Source organism: Rhinoderma darwinii, chromosome 6 (genome assembly GCF_050947455.1).
Source record: "Rhinoderma darwinii isolate aRhiDar2 chromosome 6, aRhiDar2.hap1, whole genome shotgun sequence".
Classification (NCBI taxonomy): Eukaryota; Metazoa; Chordata; class Amphibia; order Anura; family Rhinodermatidae; genus Rhinoderma; species Rhinoderma darwinii.
Window position 1 is genome coordinate 140,945,590 of NC_134692.1, and position 25,492 is coordinate 140,971,081.

The 25,492-nt window shown below is 35.6% G+C and overlaps 2 protein-coding genes across 3 annotated transcripts in view; one reads left to right on the top strand and one right to left on the bottom strand.

Annotated features, from left to right (window-relative positions):
• SEC14L5 (SEC14 like lipid binding 5) overlaps window positions 1-1,456 on the top strand; it is a 70,930-nt gene extending 69,474 nt beyond the window's left edge. The window contains exons 8-9 of the mRNA XM_075831596.1: window positions 315-487; window positions 869-1,456. Of these exons, the coding sequence (XP_075687711.1) occupies window positions 315-487; window positions 869-971 (276 nt within the window). The 3' untranslated portion in view covers window positions 972-1,456. The remainder of the gene's footprint in view (window positions 1-314; window positions 488-868) is intronic.
• A 1,344-nt stretch (window positions 1,457-2,800) lies between these two features.
• LOC142656532 (syntaxin-binding protein 4-like) overlaps window positions 2,801-25,492 on the bottom strand; it is a 75,433-nt gene continuing 52,741 nt past the window's right edge. For both annotated transcript variants that reach the window (XM_075831463.1, XM_075831462.1), the window contains 17 exons: window positions 10,733-10,815; window positions 10,410-10,536; window positions 10,177-10,309; window positions 9,052-9,158; window positions 8,779-8,929; window positions 8,471-8,537; window positions 7,941-8,038; window positions 7,588-7,684; window positions 7,223-7,359; window positions 7,050-7,142; window positions 6,620-6,685; window positions 6,342-6,533; window positions 6,095-6,205; window positions 4,897-4,946; window positions 4,642-4,748; window positions 4,409-4,466; window positions 2,801-3,702 (listed from right to left, as the gene is read on the bottom strand). In XM_075831463.1, coding sequence (XP_075687578.1) covers window positions 3,582-3,702; window positions 4,409-4,466; window positions 4,642-4,748; window positions 4,897-4,946; window positions 6,095-6,205; window positions 6,342-6,533; window positions 6,620-6,685; window positions 7,050-7,142; window positions 7,223-7,359; window positions 7,588-7,684; window positions 7,941-8,038; window positions 8,471-8,537; window positions 8,779-8,929; window positions 9,052-9,158; window positions 10,177-10,309; window positions 10,410-10,536; window positions 10,733-10,815 — 1,798 coding nt within the window. In that variant the 3' untranslated portion in view covers window positions 2,801-3,581. The remainder of the gene's footprint in view (window positions 3,703-4,408; window positions 4,467-4,641; window positions 4,749-4,896; window positions 4,947-6,094; window positions 6,206-6,341; window positions 6,534-6,619; window positions 6,686-7,049; window positions 7,143-7,222; window positions 7,360-7,587; window positions 7,685-7,940; window positions 8,039-8,470; window positions 8,538-8,778; window positions 8,930-9,051; window positions 9,159-10,176; window positions 10,310-10,409; window positions 10,537-10,732; window positions 10,816-25,492) is intronic.

The window sequence follows — 25,492 nt, forward strand, 5'->3', positions numbered from 1 at the left end:
GTTCTCTGATGTCTAATATATATCAGTATAATAAATATAATTATATTAAATAACATTCGAAGAAAACGCATAATGGGGGTTATGGTGTATGCACCAATGGATTCTGTAACAGTGCATTACAACATGTGGCCACTAGATGTCAGTGTTACAGATGTTCTATGGTCAATGACTTCACTTTATGGTAATGCTGTAATCTCCAACCTCCAACTGCTGCAAAACTACAACAGCATGTCCGGTCAGCCTGCAGGATACATGACACAGATGTATTAGTTCTGTATACACAACATTACCCAGACTTCTCCTTGTTTCCCCAGGGCTCACATGTGACTCGCTGGCCCGGGTTCTATGTCCTTCAGTGGAAGATGCACAGTCCCTCCTGTGGCTCCAGCATGGCCCGGGTAGACGACGTCCTGGCCTCGCTGCAGGGATCCAGTCACAAGTATAAAGTCATGTATTACTTCGAAGTTCTTGCATCAGAAGACTTCAGGTAATGAGCACTGAATAGAAGACTTGGATAAACTGTGTCAAGAAGTAGAGACACAAGTAAAAGGGATTGTACAGAATTAAAAAAAAATGGCTGCCGTCTTTCAAAAACAGCGCCACACATGTTTACAGGTTGTGTGCGGTACTGCAGCTCAGCCTCATTCACTTTAAAGGAGTGGAGCTGCAATACCAGGCACAACCTAGGAGTGGTGCTGTTTCAGGAAGGAAGCTGCTATGTTTTTTCTAATCCTGTCCAACCCCTTTAAAGGAGAACTCTGCGCAAAAGCTGTTTGCTCAGCTTTGAGTTTTAGATGTAGCAAGATCTCTGCTTGCTCTTAGTGAATGGCAACACTAGAATCATTGTGATTGGTCTCTTATGTTTCAGGGGCTCCATGTCCAGCCTGGAATCGTGCAGCGGCTTCTCCCAGCTTAGTGGAGTCACCAGCTCTTCCAATAAGTCTCACAACAGCTCCATGATCTCCAGATAACAGATGGGGGGGGGGGACCCCGATCTACTTAACACTTTGACCTTATGCCCCAGTTGGCCTTATTACTCTTGATGGAGACACCAGTGGTTCATGTACCCCCAGAACATGTGGTGGCACCAGCGGGCAGCGCTGATGGAGTCTTCTGATGTCACTTTTCCCCGGTGACCATGATTGTTATGTTCATCTAAACCAAATATACAGGAGTATCCAGGGGCCACTGACCCCTCAGCAGGTTCCTTGGGGCCACCATCAAATTGGCTTCAAAAAGTCACATAATGCCTCGTCGTCTGAGAATCTTGGTGTGGGTGCGATGTCTCGGCTCTGGCGTTACTACAGGGCTATGATGTGTGGGGTGACATAGGCCGGGGGCAGCTTTTTCATGTACCGGCCCCTCTACACTACCAGCACTTTAGACTCTTTTTGTCTCGAACACTTTTGCCTTTATCGACTTAACTTATTTGCTGAGGACTTTTTTGTGACTGATCTCAGGTCCATGTTTCGTAATGAAATAAACTCTTATTAGATTGTTCCCCTGGTGTCCTGTCTTCTGTGTGTGAATTGGTCAAACCCATCGGCACATATCTGCTATCTCTCATCAGCGAGCCTCTGGAAAGCTTCTCTGCCTGTGTCCCCATGACAACACTTCCTGTCCCTGGCAGCTCAGTGTTATCATAGAGGCACATTGGCCTCATAGCAGTCAACCAGAGTCCAGGTTTCCTTTTTCTAGCAAGGTAAACAATGAGAGAAAAGATTTGGTTGGTACTTGGGTCCCTATGATAACCCTGAGCTATCAAAGCCTGGCAACAGGAAATGTTGTCATGGGGATACAGACACATTAAGAAGGCATGATATAGCTCTCTTGGTCCGTAGTTCGCCTTTAAGTGGATTTAACATTTTAAGATACAAGAGTTGAACATTATGTGTCAATCAGTGCTTGTCAGGATCCATGGTGGTCCCAGTTGCCGGACCTCTACTGGCCATATTTTGCGACACGCTGTTTTAAAGACAGCCTAAAGTTGTTGCTATCTTCTATAAACAGCGCCACACCTGCCCATGGGTTTTGCTTGGTATTGCAGCTTGGCTGTACTGAAGTGAATGGGGCTGTGGTGCAATACCACACATAAACTGTGGACAGGTGTGGCGCTATTTTTGGAAGAAGCGGCCAGCTGCACAACCTTTATTAGGCAAGTGTGGATGTAAAGACTTCTCCCCACCGTCAACTATTCTGAAATCTATTCTTGGTCAGAACATGCATTCTTGTGCCCCATAGGGAAATTTTGGGGCGATTGCTGTTAAAGTTTATGTGCACCTTTGTCATGGGGAAAAAAATGCTAAAAAATTATTTTTAGATCTATGTTCGTGTACCTGAAGAGGTTCAGATTGCAAGAGCTTCATTCTCAGACGTTCTCCTTGTGGAGCTGCAGGTTCAGAGCTCAGTGGGTGTTCCCTGTGAAGCTGCAGGTTCAGAGCTCAGTGGGTGTTCCCTGTGAAGCTGCTCTCACTCCCTCCCAATGCTCTAACCTGTGTCTCCTCCTCCTCCCTCACACTGACATGGCTGTGCAATAAATAACCTGCTGTGTGTGAATAACACGAACCTGCTCTGACCACAGAGGCCTCTACAATGCTGTAACCATAGAACAGGAGCTGCATCAACCTGGTGCACATCGGTTTGCATAGCAGCTGTATACATAAAACGGGAATAGAAAGTTTCTACATTAAAGCAAAAAAAAAAAGTTCCAAAGATTCACATGGGATCGTTTCCAAACCTTGAGACATTTCCAAGATGACTGTTAACAGTTGTATTTCTTTTCATACCAGAGATGGTTTATTTTACAAGGAATCGTACAAAGAACAATATAGACAAAAGACAAGAATTGGCGATTTTTCCCTTCAGTATTTCCTCGTGTAGAGGAGAGTGAAGCGTTTATGTGGCGGGTTCCGGATGATGATGGTGATAGTCCTGTGATTGCATAAAAACCTCTTCAAACGACGCGCGTCCGGCGTGATGGAAGAATCATGTGACTGAGCAGTCGCGCTATCGTGATCACAAGTGCGTTACGGTATCTGGATCCTGAACACGCTCCTTCCCGTGACCAGAAAGTAGCGCAGAACAAGCTAAGAAATGATGAGGGTGATAGTGAACTGTCTGTGTCGTACAATCCATCCTCCAGTGATGTCCATCGCATAAGGACTTCCCCTCAAATCGAGGAATCCCCAGTACTCGAGTCATCTTCTCCAGGAAAGCTGGGTGATAGTCAAAAAAGCCCATTGACAACAGCCATAGGGATGTCACCCAGCTTTTCCATAATCCTGAATGGTAAAGCGTTCAGTGATTTATTTCCCACGCCTATAACATCTGTTACTCAAGACTCTGGGAAAGCTGAGTGACAACCCCTCTGGAAGCTGTAATGGCAGCCATATTGCTGGTCATCCAGCTTTTTGGGCATTTTTTGGTTTTAGGGGCCCCTTTTCCAGCTCCTCTGACAGGAGGTGCAGTCATGTGTGGGGCTTGTGTCCACCTTCCCCCATCGTCTCGGAAGACGTCTGTCATTGGCCGAGCTGTGACGTTCCTTCAGATGGAGCCGGTCCCGTGTAGCTGGCGGTTTTGGTTTATTTTGGTTTTTCATTTGACACTTTGGCTGTGTACAGAAGTTCTTCGCTACGGCTGAGGTTGGGTGTGGGTAGCGGCGATGGGGCGGAGGGCCAGCTCTCTTTTCGGCTTGAGGGTCCACTGGAAATAGAAAGACGTGAAGCCGTATTATGTTATACTAGAAGAGGGATGATGTCAGAGAACTCACCTTACTAATCCTGATCCAGGAGCTTGTCTGCCCCTGGCTGTACAAATCCCATAAATAATTAAAAATTTCTCGGCAGAACTATCATAGGGACGTTTACGGCTCTTGTAGTCAGGATATGTTGATTTGCATAGGCCTAGATATCTCAGGATGGTGCATGAATGAAGGTGTCTGCATGTTGGTTGTAAAAAAACCCTTATATAATTAGTTGTTTTTTTTTCCATCAGAACTATCATAGGGACATTTGCTCCTTTCGTAGTCAGAATATGTTGATTTCTATATACCTAGGTGCATGATTTCACAGACTGGTGCGTGGATGAAAATATCTGTATATTGGGTGTGAAAACCCCAAAAAAGTTCTTCCCATCAGACCTTTCATAGGGACATTTGCTCCAATTGTAATTGGAATGTATTGATTTCCATAGACCTTGATACATGATATCATAGAATGGTGCATGGATAAAAGGTGTCTACATACTGTATGTGCAAAACTCATAAATAATTTGTTTTTTCCTATCAGAACTATCATAGGGACATAGTCCGGATGAGTTAATTTCCTCAGACTTATATGCATGGTATCACAGACTGTTGCGGTGATGAAGGTATCTCCATGTACATAAGCAATTGTTTAGTAGCACTCACCCCGGTTCGTGTGATGTTTGGTTGTACTTGTGAAAATCACCACAGGAGAAGGGACAGGCTGAAATGACAAAGGACCATTGGTAATATACAGAGGGACCCACCGACTGTGTACTGAGAGTGTCCTGGAAACAGCAAATAAGGGGACACTCTACTACAAATTCCGTTTGGGTGGAGTTTTGGGTGGAGTTATGGGCGGAGTTATGGGCGGAGTTATGGGATTTCCTATAACTCACCTGTACATGACTCTAGTATATCAGTAACTTCTGAAGCCAGCAGCTGAGCAGAGGGCAGGCACACATTCTGAGGACCCTCGTCAGGACCGTCCTCTACATCTCCAGCTCTAGAAAAAAAACAGCAACCCCTTAAAGGAGCAGGTACTATAGATAGGAGGCGGGTGTGGGCGGAGTTTACTTTGTAGCAACTTTCCAGTTGGAAGTGTTACCATTGGTACAAAATAATTCCAAAAATATTTCGGATTTCAGTCTTACCTTTTCTCGACATTGAGCTGGAGGGAAGTGCATAATATTTTCTGGATTTTCTTTACAAGGAGAGAAACATAATGAGCTAATAGAAAAATCAGTCTGATAAAGCACACAAAGTAAACAGGATCAGTAAACAGCAACCTGGAGCTGCAATGACATTTATATTGGACCATTCATTATTTATACATAATCCAGCTAATTTATAGAAGGTGATGGATATTCCATTGTACTGAGCAGAGGGTGCAAGTAAGGACAATGGAGCAATAGTACTACTCGTAATTGAAACGATGGTTGAGGTAAATTAGGTATAGTTCTATACACTGCACATTCTCTCTCTCCATGGTTACTTAGTGGGTGGGCTTTTTCTGGTGACCTCTTAGCCAATCAAATGTATCCCCTGCTGCTCCCCCTCCCCTCTCACAGCAAGCCGTCTCATAGACTCACTAAGGGAGAAATTCTGCACCTGCATCCCCCTCCTACCCTCTCATCCCTGTCTTCTATTTGCGGTTTTACCCTAGATGAAATTAACTGGGGGAACTTATGGTTGAAAGAAGATGGAACTTGAAGGGTGTCAAGATGGTTAAAAAAAGATGGAAATTGAAGGGTGTTGGGATGGTTGACAGAAGATGGAACTTGAAGGGTGTCAAGATGGTTGAAAAAAGATGGAACTTGAACGGGGATGTGATGGTTGACAGAAGATGGAAATTTAAGGGTGTTGAGATGGTTGAAAGAAGATGGAACTTGAAGGGTGTTGAGATGGTTGAAAAGAGATGGAACGTGAAGGGTGTTGAGATGGTTGAAAGAAGACGGAACTTGAAGGGTGTCAAGATGGTTAATAGAAGATGGAACGTGAAGGGTGTTGAGATGGTTAATAGAAGATGGAACTTGAGGGTGTTGAGATGGTTGAAAAAAGATGGAACTTGGAGAATGTCAATATGGTTAAAAGAAGATAGACATGGTAGGAGGTGGATATAATTCAAGGATGATTGAATTTATTGGGTGTGGGAACGACTGAGATATGATAGAGTAGATGATCGAGAGAAGATGAAAATTGGTGGAAGTTCAAATGTTTGAGGGTCTATGGACATTGTAGAGTTTAGAGATAAACAAAGATTGAAAGCCTAGAAAGTACAGAACGTTGAGAGAGTGTCAAGATAATTGAGCGAAAATTGGAGGAGAAATTAAGGGACGGTGGTGGAGTTACCTGTACGAAGTTCAGTAGCTTCTTATTGGACACCTCCAGATGTTTGCGAGTAACTTCAGATTTCCGCAGTTGACAATCAGACAGTGATAACCGTCTGTTTAGATCCATACCCTAAAGGAGGAGAGTACATTGATAAACTGAATGCCCACTCATCAGCTGCAACACTGGTGCCAACTACAGATCACAAGTGCAATCATCGGCCAAGCGATGGGTGGATCATTCCTAAAAACATTACATAGTACCTCACCTCTTGGACTTCTATGGCCATGAGCTTCTTCTTTCCGGACATCTGGCTCTTAAGTTCAGAGATCTCGGTTTCTAGAAGGTGAATGACCTCCTCATAGTCGTGTTCTGCGCTGTGTGCTCGGCGCTGTGCCATCTCTGCTACCTGCAGCTTGTTCTGAAGACAGCGGTTCTCTGACAGAAGTCCCATTACTTTCTACAAAACATTGAGTCGTACTTGTGACATTTACCCTGATGTTGTCTTTGAAGCCCATTGGGCAAAGTTTAGGTCATGGTACCCACCTGGTTAATCTTCTGTAGCTCTTCTTCTGCTTCTTTTTTACTTGTTTCTACCTCTCGAAGTAGAACCTATAAAATCCAAAATATAAGGGGTGGGAATCTTTACATTTATCCAATTGGCCTCCTGATATAAGAGTAACTATCGAAACTGCCACCATGACAGGTTTCTGAGATCATATCCAACTTTTATTAGGGCTAAAAAAGTAGGCACAATTGAGAAGGTCCAGCTTATTGGACAAGACACTTGGAAGAGATAAATGGAAAACAAGAAGAAGACAACCGGCATCAAGATAACTGAAGAAGACTGGACAATTCTGGAGGAACATATGGTCACCTGGAGTTGAAACCAACATGAAGGCAAATGATATTCTGCCAACACGTCCGATACGATCTGCTTAACTTCTAGAGGACAAGCACAAGGACTGTTACCCACCTTCAGCCGTCGCACCTCCTGCTTCAACTCCGACACGTCCTCCTGCAGTTTCTCCAGATCTAAGTTATCGAAGAACCTTGGAACATCCAACTCCTGCAGAAGATAGACGGTATAGGTCAAGTTGACATGTTGGACCCATGGCAGAACTGGGATGGTAGGACACACTCTCTTACCTTAGTGACCGGGGAATGGAACGCACATGTGTCCACTAAACTGGCCGCTTCACAATGGGTGAAGAGTATAGAGCTGGCGTTCAGACCGGCGTCTTCCAATTCATCTTGTAGACTGTCACCGAGGACTTGAAGGAAATCTGAGGAAAGGAGGCATGACCGTAACTAATAACCATGGGGGCCTGAGGGAAAAGTCATGATGTGAGGAGGGGAATGGAGACAAGTAGGAGATCACGGACTGAGAGTTCTATAGTGGAAGACGCATGGTCCCCAGCAGCACCGAGTATTTCAGGTAATTAGTGGAGGTCACACCCTGGGACATAAGTAGTGGATGGTGCAGGGTCCCCTTGGTGGACGGTCATACCCACCTCCATATGCCACTGTTCCCTGACAGTCTGTGATCAGGCCCTGGTGGATCTCTCTCCTCTTCTCCTCTGATACTTCCATCCCAAGGAACTGCAGGATCTGTAATGCCAACAAAGGAATGACTACTGGACCCTATAAAGAAACGGTCATGTTCTCCAAAAACATCCAGATCTGCAGCGATTGGCATATACTGTCATCTATATCTCCTATAATGCCAACAGGATGAGCAGAGGGCAGTAGTGAGAGCTAACGGGAAATCATCAGAATTCTAAATGCAGCTCTGGATGTGACTGGAGTATAAGATATGATGTAACTCTGGATAAGGACAATGATGGTCCACACAGGTAGCACTTACCAAATCCATCTTTTCCCCTTTGATACGGACATGGGGATCTAAGGAGACTTTTTGCTTGTTCCCTGTAGATATTCTGTGATTTGGCGGAGACACAGGAGCTGCAATGTGGGATATGTTATAAATTATACCATAAAACCCCATCCCATTACCAATATAATAGGGCAAGTCATCCCCTACAGCCAGATGTGAGGACTATGACCATATATAAGCATAAGGCCAGCGGTATTTCTATAGGGCAGATAATTCTGAGGCAATAGGATTATATATTGGATGGACTATGCCTTAAAGAGACAGTACATCTACATAGTACCAAAGAAAAACATAGAAAGATGAAAAATTGTCTATATGTCTACAAGTTCTTCAAATTCCTCTTAGCTCCTCCTCCTTTATTGACATATCTAGGGGTGGGGCTTAGCTAAAAGGGAGGAGTTTATCTTGCCTGGTATCCAAACAACAGTGGGGGTGGGTTCCTCCTAGACCATCATTGGTCTGCACTGAAGTCACGTGACACAAATGATATGTCCTCTTACCCGATATGGTGAGTTCAGGGGGGCAGATATCGGGGGACGGAGAAGGCACGTTATTTTCATGACGGCACTGAAAAAAATTATTGTTAAAGTCAATATTATATTTAGATATCAATACACACATCAGATCTGTTCGACTAGCTGGTGGAGGGGGGCACTTAATTATTAGCTATTGGCTTAAAGTTATTTTAAGGGGGTCAGGGGGTGAACAAAGTCCCATGAGAAATTCTTCACTTGTGGTAAATGAGCTGCAGCAAAGGCTGCTCCATCTGTTCTGCAAGGGAATAATTGTGAACCCTTTGCCTTCTCACCTCTGGAGACCGGACGTGGACCTTAAGTCGGCAGGAGGTCAGCCCATTTCCCATAATCCTGTTTTGCAGCGAGGTAGAACTACTGGACCCGGAGAAACTGGATTTTCGGCCTGTATTTGGTATGAAGGACACGTCCGTGCAGCTGTTCTGCCTTCGAAGAACAATGTAAAAAAGTTATTTCAGAGGACATGAAGGCCTCAAGGTCCTACAAGCAAGTCAAGTTCCTACGCTAGGGACATGTGGTCGCTCCAGATCATCAAGTCCTGTACGCACCTGAACCGGGCTCTGGCCAGAATTCGTTTGGCTTCTTCATTGGTGACTCCAATCATGGAGTCTTTGTTGATCGACAGCAACTGGTCTCCCGATCGTAGCCGCCCATCCTGGAAAAAGGATATGACATTTAAGGTCTGTAAAGAGCTGGTTCCACCATGAAGAGCTATAGGTGTGAACTAGTTGGAACGGTCTGAATGGACTTTGACTGTCGGGATTTTAACCCATTGGCTGTTACCCTTGGCCTTGATCTAACCCTAGGGTTTTTACTAACCTTAGGTCTGGCTCTAATCCTAAAGTTGTCCTAAACCCTTGACCTAACTGTAAGGTTGTTAGAAACGCCAGTGTTGGCTCTAGACCAACTCTAGGCCCGGCTCTAACCCTATGGTTGCCCTTAAGTCTAGGTTTGGTTATTACAATAAAGTTGTTTCTAACCATTGGCCTTGATCTAACCTCAGGGTATTCACTTACCTTTGGTTTGGCTTTAACCATAAGGTTGTCCTAACCCTTGGCCTAGCTGTAACTCTAAAGTTGTCACGAACCACAGTGTTTTCTCTAGCCCTAAACCTGCCTCGAACCAGAAGGTTGTGCCTAAAACCTAGGGTATTCATTAACCATAGGTTTGACTCTAACCCTAAGGTTGACCTTAACCCTTGGTCTAGCTGCAACTTTAAGATTTTCACTAACCCTGGTATTTTCTCTAGATCTGGCTGGAGCCCGAAGGTTGTTCCTAAAACCTAGGGTTTTCACTAACCATAGGTCTTGCTCTAACCCTAAGGTTATTCCTAACCCTAGACATTGTTCTAACCTTAGAGATGCCCTTAAACCTGTCTCTATCCCTAGATGTGCCTTTAGCACTAGACTTATGTCTAACCCTAAGCTCTAACATTAAGATGGTCCTAATCCCTAGTCCCGGCTCTGACCCTAGGTCTTTCTCAAACCCTGGACCATCTGCTGTGTATGTCTATAGGCCCACTAAAATTAGTGTATATTATATATATATCCCAATGAGGGACTCATCACTTTCTGTATGAGTTGCATATCAAGACTAAAGAGTTTATTAACAGTTCTGTTGCCCATACGTGGTATAATGATCATTAATGACCTTGGTATCATTGGCCTGCTTACCCGGAAGCTGTCTCCATCAGTTATCACTTCCTGTACATAGACCATGGGCCCCTCCTGCCGATTGGAGCCTCCATTGATCACCAGCCCCAGTCCCGTAGACTTAAGTACGGAAATATTCTGGACCCCCAAGTCACTGAGGAAAGAGAAGAAGTAAAATGATGTCATGAATCTTCTGTAGGATATTACATGGTTCTCCACTCACGTTCTTGTAGTCTTCTTGACATATACGGTACCTTGCTGTAGAGTATGAAGACAACCCACTACTCCCACCAAATTGGCTATGGGAGCTGGCGGGACTAAGAAGCAAAGGACTCTGGGAGCGGGAGGAGGACTCTGAAGACGTGCTTTCCAGGTACCTGCCTATCACAGAAAGAAACAAGAGTACAGCAAAGTATATAGGCAAGGAGGCTGAAAAGTGACAATTACAGATATGAGCCCAGATTTACCCCATTCCCTGCATGAAACAGTGAGAAGGAAGAGATTATCTAAGGGTATCGAAGATTACAGAATTAGTTAACAGAGTAAATATCCCCAGAATGTCTGGCGTTATACTCACAGCTGTGCATTATGGGGGAACTCCGGGAAGACCCATTGTCACTATGAGAACTGCATTTCTCCAACAGTTCAGAGAATTCCTTCCTGAAACATAAAACAATCTGTTACTGTATATAACAATTACATATCTGCTTACTGTAAACCATAATCATCCCTATAGGTTACCATTACCTTTGCATTAAAAATTTTTTTTTATCTATTGTACTGAAAACACAAGTTTGATATATCTTTCATGTACCAGCACTATCTATAAAACTGCCCATATGTATAAGTATAAAACGACTATAATACTGCCCCCTATATACAAGAATATAACTGCTATAATACTGCTCCCTATATACAAGAATATAACTAATATACTACTGCCCCTATATACAAGAATATAACTACTATAATACTGCTCCTATATACAAGAATATAACTACTATAATACTGCCTCTATATACAAGAATATAACTACTATACTACTGCCCCTATATACAAGAATATAACTACTATAATACTGCCCCCTATATACAAGAATATAACTACTATAATACTGCTCCCTATATACAAGAATATAACTACTATAATACTGCTCCTATATATAAGAATATAACTACTATAATACTGCCCCCTATATACAAGAATATAACTACTATAATACTGCCCCCTATATACAAGAATATAACTACTATAATACTGCCCCTATATACAAGAATATAACTACTATAATACTGCCCCCTATATACAAGAATATAACTACTATAATACTGCCCCCCTATATACAAGAATATAACTACTATAATACTGCCCCTATATACAAGAATATAACTGCTATAATACTGCCCCTATATACAAGAATATAACTACTATAATACTGCCCCCTATATACAAGAATATAACTACTATAATATTGCCTCCTATATACAAGAATATAACTACTATAATACTGCCCCCTATATACAAGAATATAACTACTATAATACTGCCCCTATATACAAGAATATAACTACTATAATACTGCCCCTATATACAAGAATATAACTACTATAATACTGTTCCTATATACAGGAATATAACTACTATAATACTGCCCCTATATACAAGAATATAACTACTATAATACTGCCTCCTATATACAAGAATATAACTACTATAACACTGCCCCTATGTACAAGAATATAACTACTATAACACTGCTCCTATATACAAGAATATATCTACTATAACACTGCCCCCAATGTACCAGAATATAACTACTATAATACTGCCCCTATATACAAGAATATAACTACTATAATACTCCTATATACAAGAATAGAACTACTATAATACTGCTCCTATATACAAGAATATAACTACTATAATACTCCTCCTATATACAAGAATAGAACTACTATAATACTGCCCCCTATATACAAGAATATAACTACTATAATACTGCCCGCTATATACAAGAATATAACTACTATAATACTGCCCCCTATATAAAAGAATATAACTACTATAATACTGCCCGCTATGTACAAGAATATAACTACTATAATTCTGCTCCTATATACAAGAATATAACTACTATAATACTGCCCCCTATATACAAGAATATAACTACTATAATACTGCCCCCTATATACAAGAATATAACTACTATAATACTGCCCCTATATACAAGAATATAACTACTATAATACTGCCCCCTATATACAAGAATATAACTACTATAATACTGCCCCTATATACAAGAATATAACTACTATAATACTGCCCCCTATATACAAGAATATAACTACTATAATACTGCCCCTATATACAAGAATATAACTACTATAATACTGCCCCTATATACAAGAATATAACTACTATAATACTGTTCCTATATACAGGAATATAACTACTATAATACTGCCCCTATATACAAGAATATAACTACTATAATACTGCCTCCTATATACAAGAATATAACTACTATAACACTGCCCCTATGTACAAGAATATAACTACTATAACACTGCTCCTATATACAAGAATATATCTACTATAACACTGCCCCCAATGTACCAGAATATAACTACTATAATACTGCCCCTATATACAAGAATATAACTACTATAATACTCCTATATACAAGAATAGAACTACTATAATACTGCTCCTATATACAAGAATATAACTACTATAATACTCCTCCTATATACAAGAATAGAACTACTATAATACTGCCCCCTATATACAAGAATATAACTACTATAATACTGCCCGCTATATACAAGAATATAACTACTATAATACTGCCCCCTATATAAAAGAATATAACTACTATAATACTGCCCGCTATGTACAAGAATATAACTACTATAATTCTGCTCCTATATACAAGAATATAACTACTATAATACTGCTCCTATATACAAGAATATAACTGCTATAATACTGCCCCCTATATACAAGAATATAACTGCTATAATACTGCCCTCTATATACAAGAATATAACTACTATAATACTGCCCTCTATATACAAGAATATAACTAGTATAATACTGCCCCTATATACAAGAATATAACTACTATAATACTGCCTCTATATACAAGAATATAACTACTATAATACTGCTCCTATATACAAGAATATAACTACTATAATACTGCTCCTATATACAAGAATATAACTACTATAATACTGCTCCCTATATACAAGAATATAACTACTATAATACTGCCTCCTATATACAAGAATATAACTGCTATAATACTGCCTCTATATACAAGAATATAACTACTATAATACTACCCCCTATATACAAGAATATAACTACTATAATACTGCTCCTATATACAAGAATATAACTACTATAATACTGCCTCCTATATACAAGAATATTACTATAATACTGCCCCTATATACAAGAATATAACTACTATAATACTCCTATATACAAGAATAGAACTACTATAATACTGCTCCTATATACAAGAATATAACTACTATAATACTCCTCCTATATACAAGAATAGAACTACTATAATACTGCCCCCTATATACAAGAATAGAACTACTATAATACTGCCCCTATATACAAGAATATAACTACTATAATACTGCCCCCTATATACAAGAATATAACTACTATAATACTGCTCCCTATATACAAGAATATAATTACTATAATACTGCGTTCTATATACAAGAATATAACTACTATAATACTGCCCGCTATGTACAAGAATATAACTACTATAATACGGCCTCCTATATACAGGAATATAACTACTATAATACTGCCCCCTATATATAAGAATAGAACTACTATAATACTGCCCCTATATACAAGAATATAACTACTATAATACTGCCCCTATATACAAGAATATAACTACTATAATACTACCCCCTATATACAAGAATATAACTACTATAATACTGCTCCTATATACAAGAATATAACTACTATAATACTGCCCCCTATATACAAGAATATAACTACTATAATACTGCTCCTATATACAAGAATATAACTAATATAATACTCCTATATACAAGAATAGAACTACTATAATACTGCTCCTATATACAAGAATATAACTACTATAATAATCCTCCTATATACAAGAATAGAACTACTATAATACTGCCCCCTATATACAAGAATAGAACTACTATAATACTGCCCCTATATACAAGAATAGAACTACTATAATACTGCCCCCTATATACAAGAATATAACTACTATAATACTGCCCGCTATGTACAAGAATATAACTACTATAATACGGTCTCCTATATACAGGAATATAACTACTATAATACTGCCCCCTATATATAAGAATAGAACTACTATAATACTGCCCCTATATACAAGAATATAACTACTATAATACTGCCCCTATATACAAGAATATAACTACTATAATACTGCCCCTATATACAAGAATATAACTACTATAATACTACCCCTATATACAAGAATATAACTACTATAATACTGCCCCCTATATACAAGAATATAACTACTATAATACTGCCTCCTATATACAAGAATATAACTACTATAATACTGCCTCCTATATACAAGAATATAACTACTATAATACTGCCCCTATATACAAGAATATAACTACTATAATACTGCTCCTATATACAAGAATATAACTACTATAATACTGCCCTTATATACAAGAATATAACTACTATAATACTGCCCCTATATACAAGAATATAACTACTATAATACTGCCCCCTATATACAAGAATATAACTACTATAATACTGCCCCTATATACAAGAATATAACTACTATAATACTGCTCCTATATACAAGAATATATCTACTATAATACTGCCTCCTATATACAAGAATATAAATACTATAATACTGCCTCCTATATACAAGAATATAACTACTATAATACTGCTCCTATATACAAGAATATATCTACTATAATACTGCCTCCTATATACAAGAATATAACTACTATAATACTGCCTCCTATATACAAGAATATAACTACTATAATACTGCCCCTATATACAAGAATATAACTACTATAATACTGCTCCTATATACAAGAATATAACTACTATAATACTGCTCCTATATACAAGAATATATCTACTATAATACTGCCTCCTATATACAAGAATATAACTACTATAATACTGCCTCCTATATACAAGAATATAACTACTATAATACTGCCCCTATATACAAGAATAGAACTACTATAATACTGCTCCCTATATACAAGAATATAACTACTATAATACTGCCCCCTATATACAAGAATATAACTACTATAATACTGCCCCCTATATACAAGAATATAACTACTATAATACTGCCCCCTATATACAAGAATATAACTACTATAATACTGCCCCCTATATACAAGAATATAACTACTATAATACTGCCCTTATATACAAGAATATAACTACTATAATACTGCCCCTATATACAAGAATATAACTACTATAATACTGCCCCCTATATACAAGAATATAACTACTATAATACTGCCCCTATATACAAGAATATAACTACTATACTACTGCCCCTATATACAAGAATATAACTACTATAATACTGCTCCTATATACAAGAATATAACTACTATAATACTGCCTCTATATACAAGAATATAACTACTATACTACTGCCCCTATATACAAGAATATAACTACTATAATACTGCCCCCTATATACAAGAATATAACTACTATAATACTGCTCCCTATATACAAGAATATAACTACTATACTACTGCCCCTATATACAAGAATATAACTACTATAATACTGCTCCTATATACAAGAATATAACTACTATAATACTGCCTCTATATACAAGAATATAACTACTATACTACTGCCCCTATATACAAGAATATAACTACTATAATACTGCCCCCTATATACAAGAATATAACTACTATAATACTGCTCCCTATATACAAGAATATAACTACTATAATACTGCTCCTATATATAAGAATATAACTACTATAATACTGCCCCCTATATACAAGAATATAACTACTATAATACTGCCCCCTATATACAAGAATATAACTACTATAATACTGCCCCTATATACAAGAATATAACTACTATAATACTGCCCCCTATATACAAGAATATAACTACTATAATACTGCCCCCCTATATACAAGAATATAACTACTATAATACTGCCCCTATATACAAGAATATAACTGCTATAATACTGCCCCTATATACAAGAATATAACTACTATAATACTGCCCCCTATATACAAGAATATAACTACTATAATATTGCCTCCTATATACAAGAATATAACTACTATAATACTGCCCCCTATATACAAGAATATAACTACTATAATACTGCCCCTATATACAAGAATATAACTACTATAATACTGCCCCTATATACAAGAATATAACTACTATAATACTGTTCCTATATACAGGAATATAACTACTATAATACTGCCCCTATATACAAGAATATAACTACTATAATACTGCCTCCTATATACAAGAATATAACTACTATAACACTGCCCCTATGTACAAGAATATAACTACTATAACACTGCTCCTATATACAAGAATATATCTACTATAACACTGCCCCCAATGTACCAGAATATAACTACTATAATACTGCCCCTATATACAAGAATATAACTACTATAATACTCCTATATACAAGAATAGAACTACTATAATACTGCTCCTATATACAAGAATATAACTACTATAATACTCCTCCTATATACAAGAATAGAACTACTATAATACTGCCCCCTATATACAAGAATATAACTACTATAATACTGCCCGCTATATACAAGAATATAACTACTATAATACTGCCCCCTATATAAAAGAATATAACTACTATAATACTGCCCGCTATGTACAAGAATATAACTACTATAATTCTGCTCCTATATACAAGAATATAACTACTATAATACTGCCCCCTATATACAAGAATATAACTACTATAATACTGCCCCTATATACAAGAATATAACTACTATAATACTGCCCCCTATATACAAGAATATAACTACTATAATACTGCCCCTATATACAAGAATATAACTACTATAATACTGCCCCCTATATACAAGAATATAACTACTATAATACTGCCCCTATATACAAGAATATAACTACTATAATACTGCCCCTATATACAAGAATATAACTACTATAATACTGTTCCTATATACAGGAATATAACTACTATAATACTGCCCCTATATACAAGAATATAACTACTATAATACTGCCTCCTATATACAAGAATATAACTACTATAACACTGCCCCTATGTACAAGAATATAACTACTATAACACTGCTCCTATATACAAGAATATATCTACTATAACACTGCCCCCAATGTACCAGAATATAACTACTATAATACTGCCCCTATATACAAGAATATAACTACTATAATACTCCTATATACAAGAATAGAACTACTATAATACTGCTCCTATATACAAGAATATAACTACTATAATACTCCTCCTATATACAAGAATAGAACTACTATAATACTGCCCCCTATATACAAGAATATAACTACTATAATACTGCCCGCTATATACAAGAATATAACTACTATAATACTGCCCCCTATATAAAAGAATATAACTACTATAATACTGCCCGCTATGTACAAGAATATAACTACTATAATTCTGCTCCTATATACAAGAATATAACTACTATAATACTGCCCCTATATACAAGAATATAACTACTATAATACTACCCCCTATATACAAGAATATAACTACTATAATACTGCTCCTATATACAAGAATATAACTACTATAATACTGCCCCCTATATACAAGAATATAACTACTATAATACTGCTCCTATATACAAGAATATAACTAATATAATACTCCTATATACAAGAATAGAACTACTATAATACTGCTCCTATATACAAGAATATAACTACTATAATAATCCTCCTATATACAAGAATAGAACTACTATAATACTGCCCCCTATATACAAGAATAGAACTACTATAATACTGCCCCTATATACAAGAATAGAACTACTATAATACTGCCCCCTATATACAAGAATATAACTACTATAATACTGCCCGCTATGTACAAGAATATAACTACTATAATACGGTCTCCTATATACAGGAATATAACTACTATAATACTGCCCCCTATATATAAGAATAGAACTACTATAATACTGCCCCTATATACAAGAATATAACTACTATAATACTGCCCCTATATACAAGAATATAACTACTATAATACTGCCCCTATATACAAGAATATAACTACTATAATACTACCCCTATATACAAGAATATAACTACTATAATACTGCCCCCTATATACAAGAATATAACTACTATAATACTGCCTCCTATATACAAGAATATAACTACTATAATACTGCCTCCTATATACAAGAATATAACTACTATAATACTGCCCCTATATACAAGAATATAACTACTATAATACTGCTCCTATATACAAGAATATAACTACTATAATACTGCCCTTATATACAAGAATATAACTACTATAATACTGCCCCTATATACAAGAATATAACTACTATAATACTGCCCCCTATATACAAGAATATAACTACTATAATACTGCCCCTATATACAAGAATATAACTACTATAATACTGCTCCTATATACAAGAATATATCTACTATAATACTGCCTCCTATATACAAGAATATAAATACTATAATACTGCCTCCTATATACAAGAATATAACTACTATAATACTGCTCCTATATACAAGAATATATCTACTATAATACTGCCTCCTATATACAAGAATATAACTACTATAATACTGCCTCCTATATACAAGAATATAACTACTATAATACTGCCCCTATATACAAGAATATAACTACTATAATACTGCTCCTATATACAAGAATATAACTACTATAATACTGCTCCTATATACAAGAATATATCTACTATAATACTGCCTCCTATATACAAGAATATAACTACTATAATACTGCCTCCTATATACAAGAATATAACTACTATAATACTGCCCCTATATACAAGAATAGAACTACTATAATACTGCTCCCTATATACAAGAATATAACTACTATAATACTGCCCCCTATATACAAGAATATAACTACTATAATACTGCCCCCTATATACAAGAATATAACTACTATAATACTGCCCCCTATATACAAGAATATAACTACTATAATACTGCCCCCTATATACAAGAATATAACTACTATAATACTGCCCTTATATACAAGAATATAACTACTATAATACTGCCCCTATATACAAGAATATAACTACTATAATACTGCCCCCTATATACAAGAATATAACTACTATAATACTGCCCCTATATACAAGAATATAACTACTATACTACTGCCCCTATATACAAGAATATAACTACTATAATACTGCTCCTATATACAAGAATATAACTACTATAATACTGCCTCTATATACAAGAATATAACTACTATACTACTGCCCCTATATACAAGAATATAACTACTATAATACTGCCCCCTATATACAAGAATATAACTACTATAATACTGCTCCCTATATACAAGAATATAACTACTATACTACTGCCCCTATATACAAGAATATAACTACTATAATACTGCTCCTATATACAAGAATATAACTACTATAATACTGCCTCTATATACAAGAATATAACTACTATACTACTGCCCCTATATACAAGAATATAACTACTATAATACTGCCCCCTATATACAAGAATATAACTACTATAATACTGCTCCCTATATACAAGAATATAACTACTATAATACTGCTCCTATATATAAGAATATAACTACTATAATACTGCCCCCTATATACAAGAATATAACTACTATAATACTGCCCCCTATATACAAGAATATAACTACTATAATACTGCCCCTATATACAAGAATATAACTACTATAATACTGCCCCCTATATACAAGAATATAACTACTATAATACTGCCCCCCTATATACAAGAATATAACTACTATAATACTGCCCCTATATACAAGAATATAACTGCTATAATACTGCCCCTATATACAAGAATATAACTACTATAATACTGCCCCCTATATACAAGAATATAACTACTATAATATTGCCTCCTATATACAAGAATATAACTACTATAATACTGCCCCCTATATACAAGAATATAACTACTATAATACTGCCCCTATATACAAGAATATAACTACTATAATACTGCCCCTATATACAAGAATATAACTACTATAATACTGTTCCTATATACAGGAATATAACTACTATAATACTGCCCCTATATACAAGAATATAACTACTATAATACTGCCTCCTATATACAAGAATATAACTACTATAACACTGCCCCTATGTACAAGAATATAACTACTATAACACTGCTCCTATATACAAGAATATATCTACTATAACACTGCCCCCAATGTACCAGAATATAACTACTATAATACTGCCCCTATATACAAGAATATAACTACTATAATACTCCTATATACAAGAATAGAACTACTATAATACTGCTCCTATATACAAGAATATAACTACTATAATACTCCTCCTATATACAAGAATAGAACTACTATAATACTGCCCCCTATATACAAGAATATAACTACTATAATACTGCCCGCTATATACAAGAATATAACTACTATAATACTGCCCCCTATATAAAAGAATATAACTACTATAATACTGCCCGCTATGTACAAGAATATAACTACTATAATTCTGCTCCTATATACAAGAATATAACTACTATAATACTGCCCCCTATATACAAGAATATAACTACTATAATACTGCCCCTATATACAAGAATATAACTACTATAATACTGCCCCCTATATACAAGAATATAACTACTATAATACTGCCCCTATATACAAGAATATAACTACTATAATACTGCCCCCTATATACAAGAATATAACTACTATAATACTGCCCCTATATACAAGAATATAACTACTATAATACTGCCCCTATATACAAGAATATAACTACTATAATACTGTTCCTATATACAGGAATATAACTACTATAATACTGCCCCTATATACAAGAATATAACTACTATAATACTGCCTCCTATATACAAGAATATAACTACTATAACACTGCCCCTATGTACAAGAATATAACTACTATAACACTGCTCCTATATACAAGAATATATCTACTATAACACTGCCCCCAATGTACCAGAATATAACTACTATAATACTGCCCCTATATACAAGAATATAACTACTATAATACTCCTATATACAAGAATAGAACTACTATAATACTGCTCCTATATACAAGAATATAACTACTATAATACTCCTCCTATATACAAGAATAGAACTACTATAATACTGCCCCCTATATACAAGAATATAACTACTATAATACTGCCCGCTATATACAAGAATATAACTACTATAATACTGCCCCCTATATAAAAGAATATAACTACTATAATACTGCCCGCTATGTACAAGAATATAACTACTATAATTCTGCTCCTATATACAAGAATATAACTACTATAATACTGCTCCTATATACAAGAATATAACTGCTATAATACTGCCCCCTATATACAAGAATATAACTGCTATAATACTGCCCTCTATATACAAGAATATAACTACTATAATACTGCCCTCTATATACAAGAATATAACTAGTATAATACTGCCCCTATATACAAGAATATAACTACTATAATACTGCCTCTATATACAAGAATATAACTACTATAATACTGCTCCTATATACAAGAATATAACTACTATAATACTGCTCCTATATACAAGAATATAACTACTATAATACTGCTCCCTATATACAAGAATATAACTACTATAATACTGCCTCCTATATACAAGAATATAACTGCTATAATACTGCCTCTATATACAAGAATATAACTACTATAATACTACCCCCTATATACAAGAATATAACTACTATAATACTGCTCCTATATACAAGAATATAACTACTATAATACTGCCTCCTATATACAAGAATATTACTATAATACTGCCCCTATATACAAGAATATAACTACTATAATACTCCTATATACAAGAATAGAACTACTATAATACTGCTCCTATATACAAGAATATAACTACTATAATACTCCTCCTATATACAAGAATAGAACTACTATAATACTGCCCCCTATATACAAGAATAGAACTACTATAATACTGCCCCTATATACAAGAATATAACTACTATAATACTGCCCCCTATATACAAGAATATAACTACTATAATACTGCTCCCTATATACAAGAATATAATTACTATAATACTGCGTTCTATATACAAGAATATAACTACTATAATACTGCCCGCTATGTACAAGAATATAACTACTATAATACGGCCTCCTATATACAGGAATATAACTACTATAATACTGCCCCCTATATATAAGAATAGAACTACTATAATACTGCCCCTATATACAAGAATATAACTACTATAATACTGCCCCTATATACAAGAATATAACTACTATAATACTACCCCCTATATACAAGAATATAACTACTATAATACTGCTCCTATATACAAGAATATAACTACTATAATACTGCCCCCTATATACAAGAATATAACTACTATAATACTGCTCCTATATACAAGAATATAACTAATATAATACTCCTATATACAAGAATAGAACTACTATAATACTGCTCCTATATACAAGAATATAACTACTATAATAATCCTCCTATATACAAGAATAGAACTACTATAATACTGCCCCCTATATACAAGAATAGAACTACTATAATACTGCCCCTATATACAAGAATAGAACTACTATAATACTGCCCCCTATATACAAGAATATAACTACTATAATACTGCCCGCTATGTACAAGAATATAACTACTATAATACGGTCTCCTATATACAGGAATATAACTACTATAATACTGCCCCCTATATATAAGAATAGAACTACTATAATACTGCCCCTATATACAAGAATATAACTACTATAATACTGCCCCTATATACAAGAATATAACTACTATAATACTGCCCCTATATACAAGAATATAACTACTATAATACTACCCCTATATACAAGAATATAACTACTATAATACTGCCCCCTATATACAAGAATATAACTACTATAATACTGCCTCCTATATACAAGAATATAACTACTATAATACTGCCTCCTATATACAAGAATATTAACTACTATAATACTGCCCCTATATACAAGAATATAACTACTATAATACTGCTCTATATACAAGAATATAACTACTATAATACTGCCCTTATATACAAGAATATAACTACTATAATACTGCCCCTATATACAAGAATATAACTACTATAATACTGCCCCCTATATACAAGAATATAACTACTATAATACTGCCCCTATATACAAGAATATAACTACTATAATACTGCTCCTATATACCAGAATATATCTACTATAATACTGCCTCCTATATACAAGAATATAAATACTATAATACTGCCTCCTATATACAAGAATATAAACTACTATAATACTGCCTCCTATATACAAGAATATATCTACTATAATACTGCCTCCTATATACAAAGAATATAACTACTATAATACTGCCTCCTATATACAAGAATATAACTACTATAATACTGCCCCTATATACAAGAATATAACTACTATAATACTGCTCCTATATACAAGAATATAACTACTATAATACTGCTCCTATATACAAGAATATATCTACTATAATACTGCCTCCTATATACAAGAATATAACTACTATAATACTGCCTCCTATATACAAGAATATAACTACTATAATACTGCCCCTATATACAAGAATAGAACTACTATAATACTGCTCCCTATATACAAGAATATAACTACTATAATACTGCCCCCTATATACAAGAATATAACTACTATAATACTGCCCCCTATATACAAGAATATAACTACTATAATACTGCCCCCTATATACAAGAATATAACTACTATAATACTGCCCCCTATATACAAGAATATAACTACTATAATACTGCCCTTATATACAAGAATATAACTACTATAATACTGCCCCTATATACAAGAATATAACTACTATAATACTGCCCCCTATATACAAGAATATAACTACTATAATACTGCCCCTATATACAAGAATATAACTACTATAATACTGCCCCCTATATACAAGAATATAACTACTATATACTGCCCCTATATACAAGAATATAACTACTATAATACTGCCCCTATATACAAGAATATAACTACTATAATACTGCCCCCTATATACAAGAATATAACTACTATAATACTGCCCCTATATACAAGAATATAACTACTATAATACTGCTCCTACATACAAGAATATAACTATAATACTGCCCCCTATATACAAGAATATAACTACTATAATACTGCCCCCTATATACAAGAATATAACTACTATAATACTGCCCCTATATACAGGAATATAACTACTATATTACTGCCCCCATATACAATAATATAACTACTATAATACTGCTCTATATACAAGAATATAACTACTATAATACTGCCTCCTATATACAAGAATATAACTACTATAATACTGCTCCTATATACAAGAATATAACTACTATAATACTGCCCCTATATACAAGAATATAACTACTATAATACTGCCCTCTATATACAAGAATATAACTACTATAATACTGCCCCCTATATACAAGAATATAACTACTATAATACTGCTCCTATATACAAGAATATAATTACTATAGTACTGCCTCCTATGTATAAGTTTGTATTTGTCTTCATAATTAAGATGAGGGCTTCTATACATCTGCTTCTCAGGACGGATCACTGGAGATATTTTTTATCATATTACAGAGTAAATCTGTCCGCAGAATGGCCCGGGCACAGCGGATTATACCCCAGGGGGTCTGTCTGCTTCTAGGTATAAGTACATGCTGAGTTTATCCATAGGACCACATCATCCTCTTTACCCTTCAGCTGATTGTCTGTTACAGGATTTTACCTTATGGATAATGTTCCAGAACTGTATTAAAAAATTGAATAAGTCAGCAGGAGCTATAATGTAAATGTAGGTGTACGTTAATGACTCTTATTGGGTACGGAGAGCCGGGTCACAGGTTGGCCATGCTCTCCTAATTCTAGA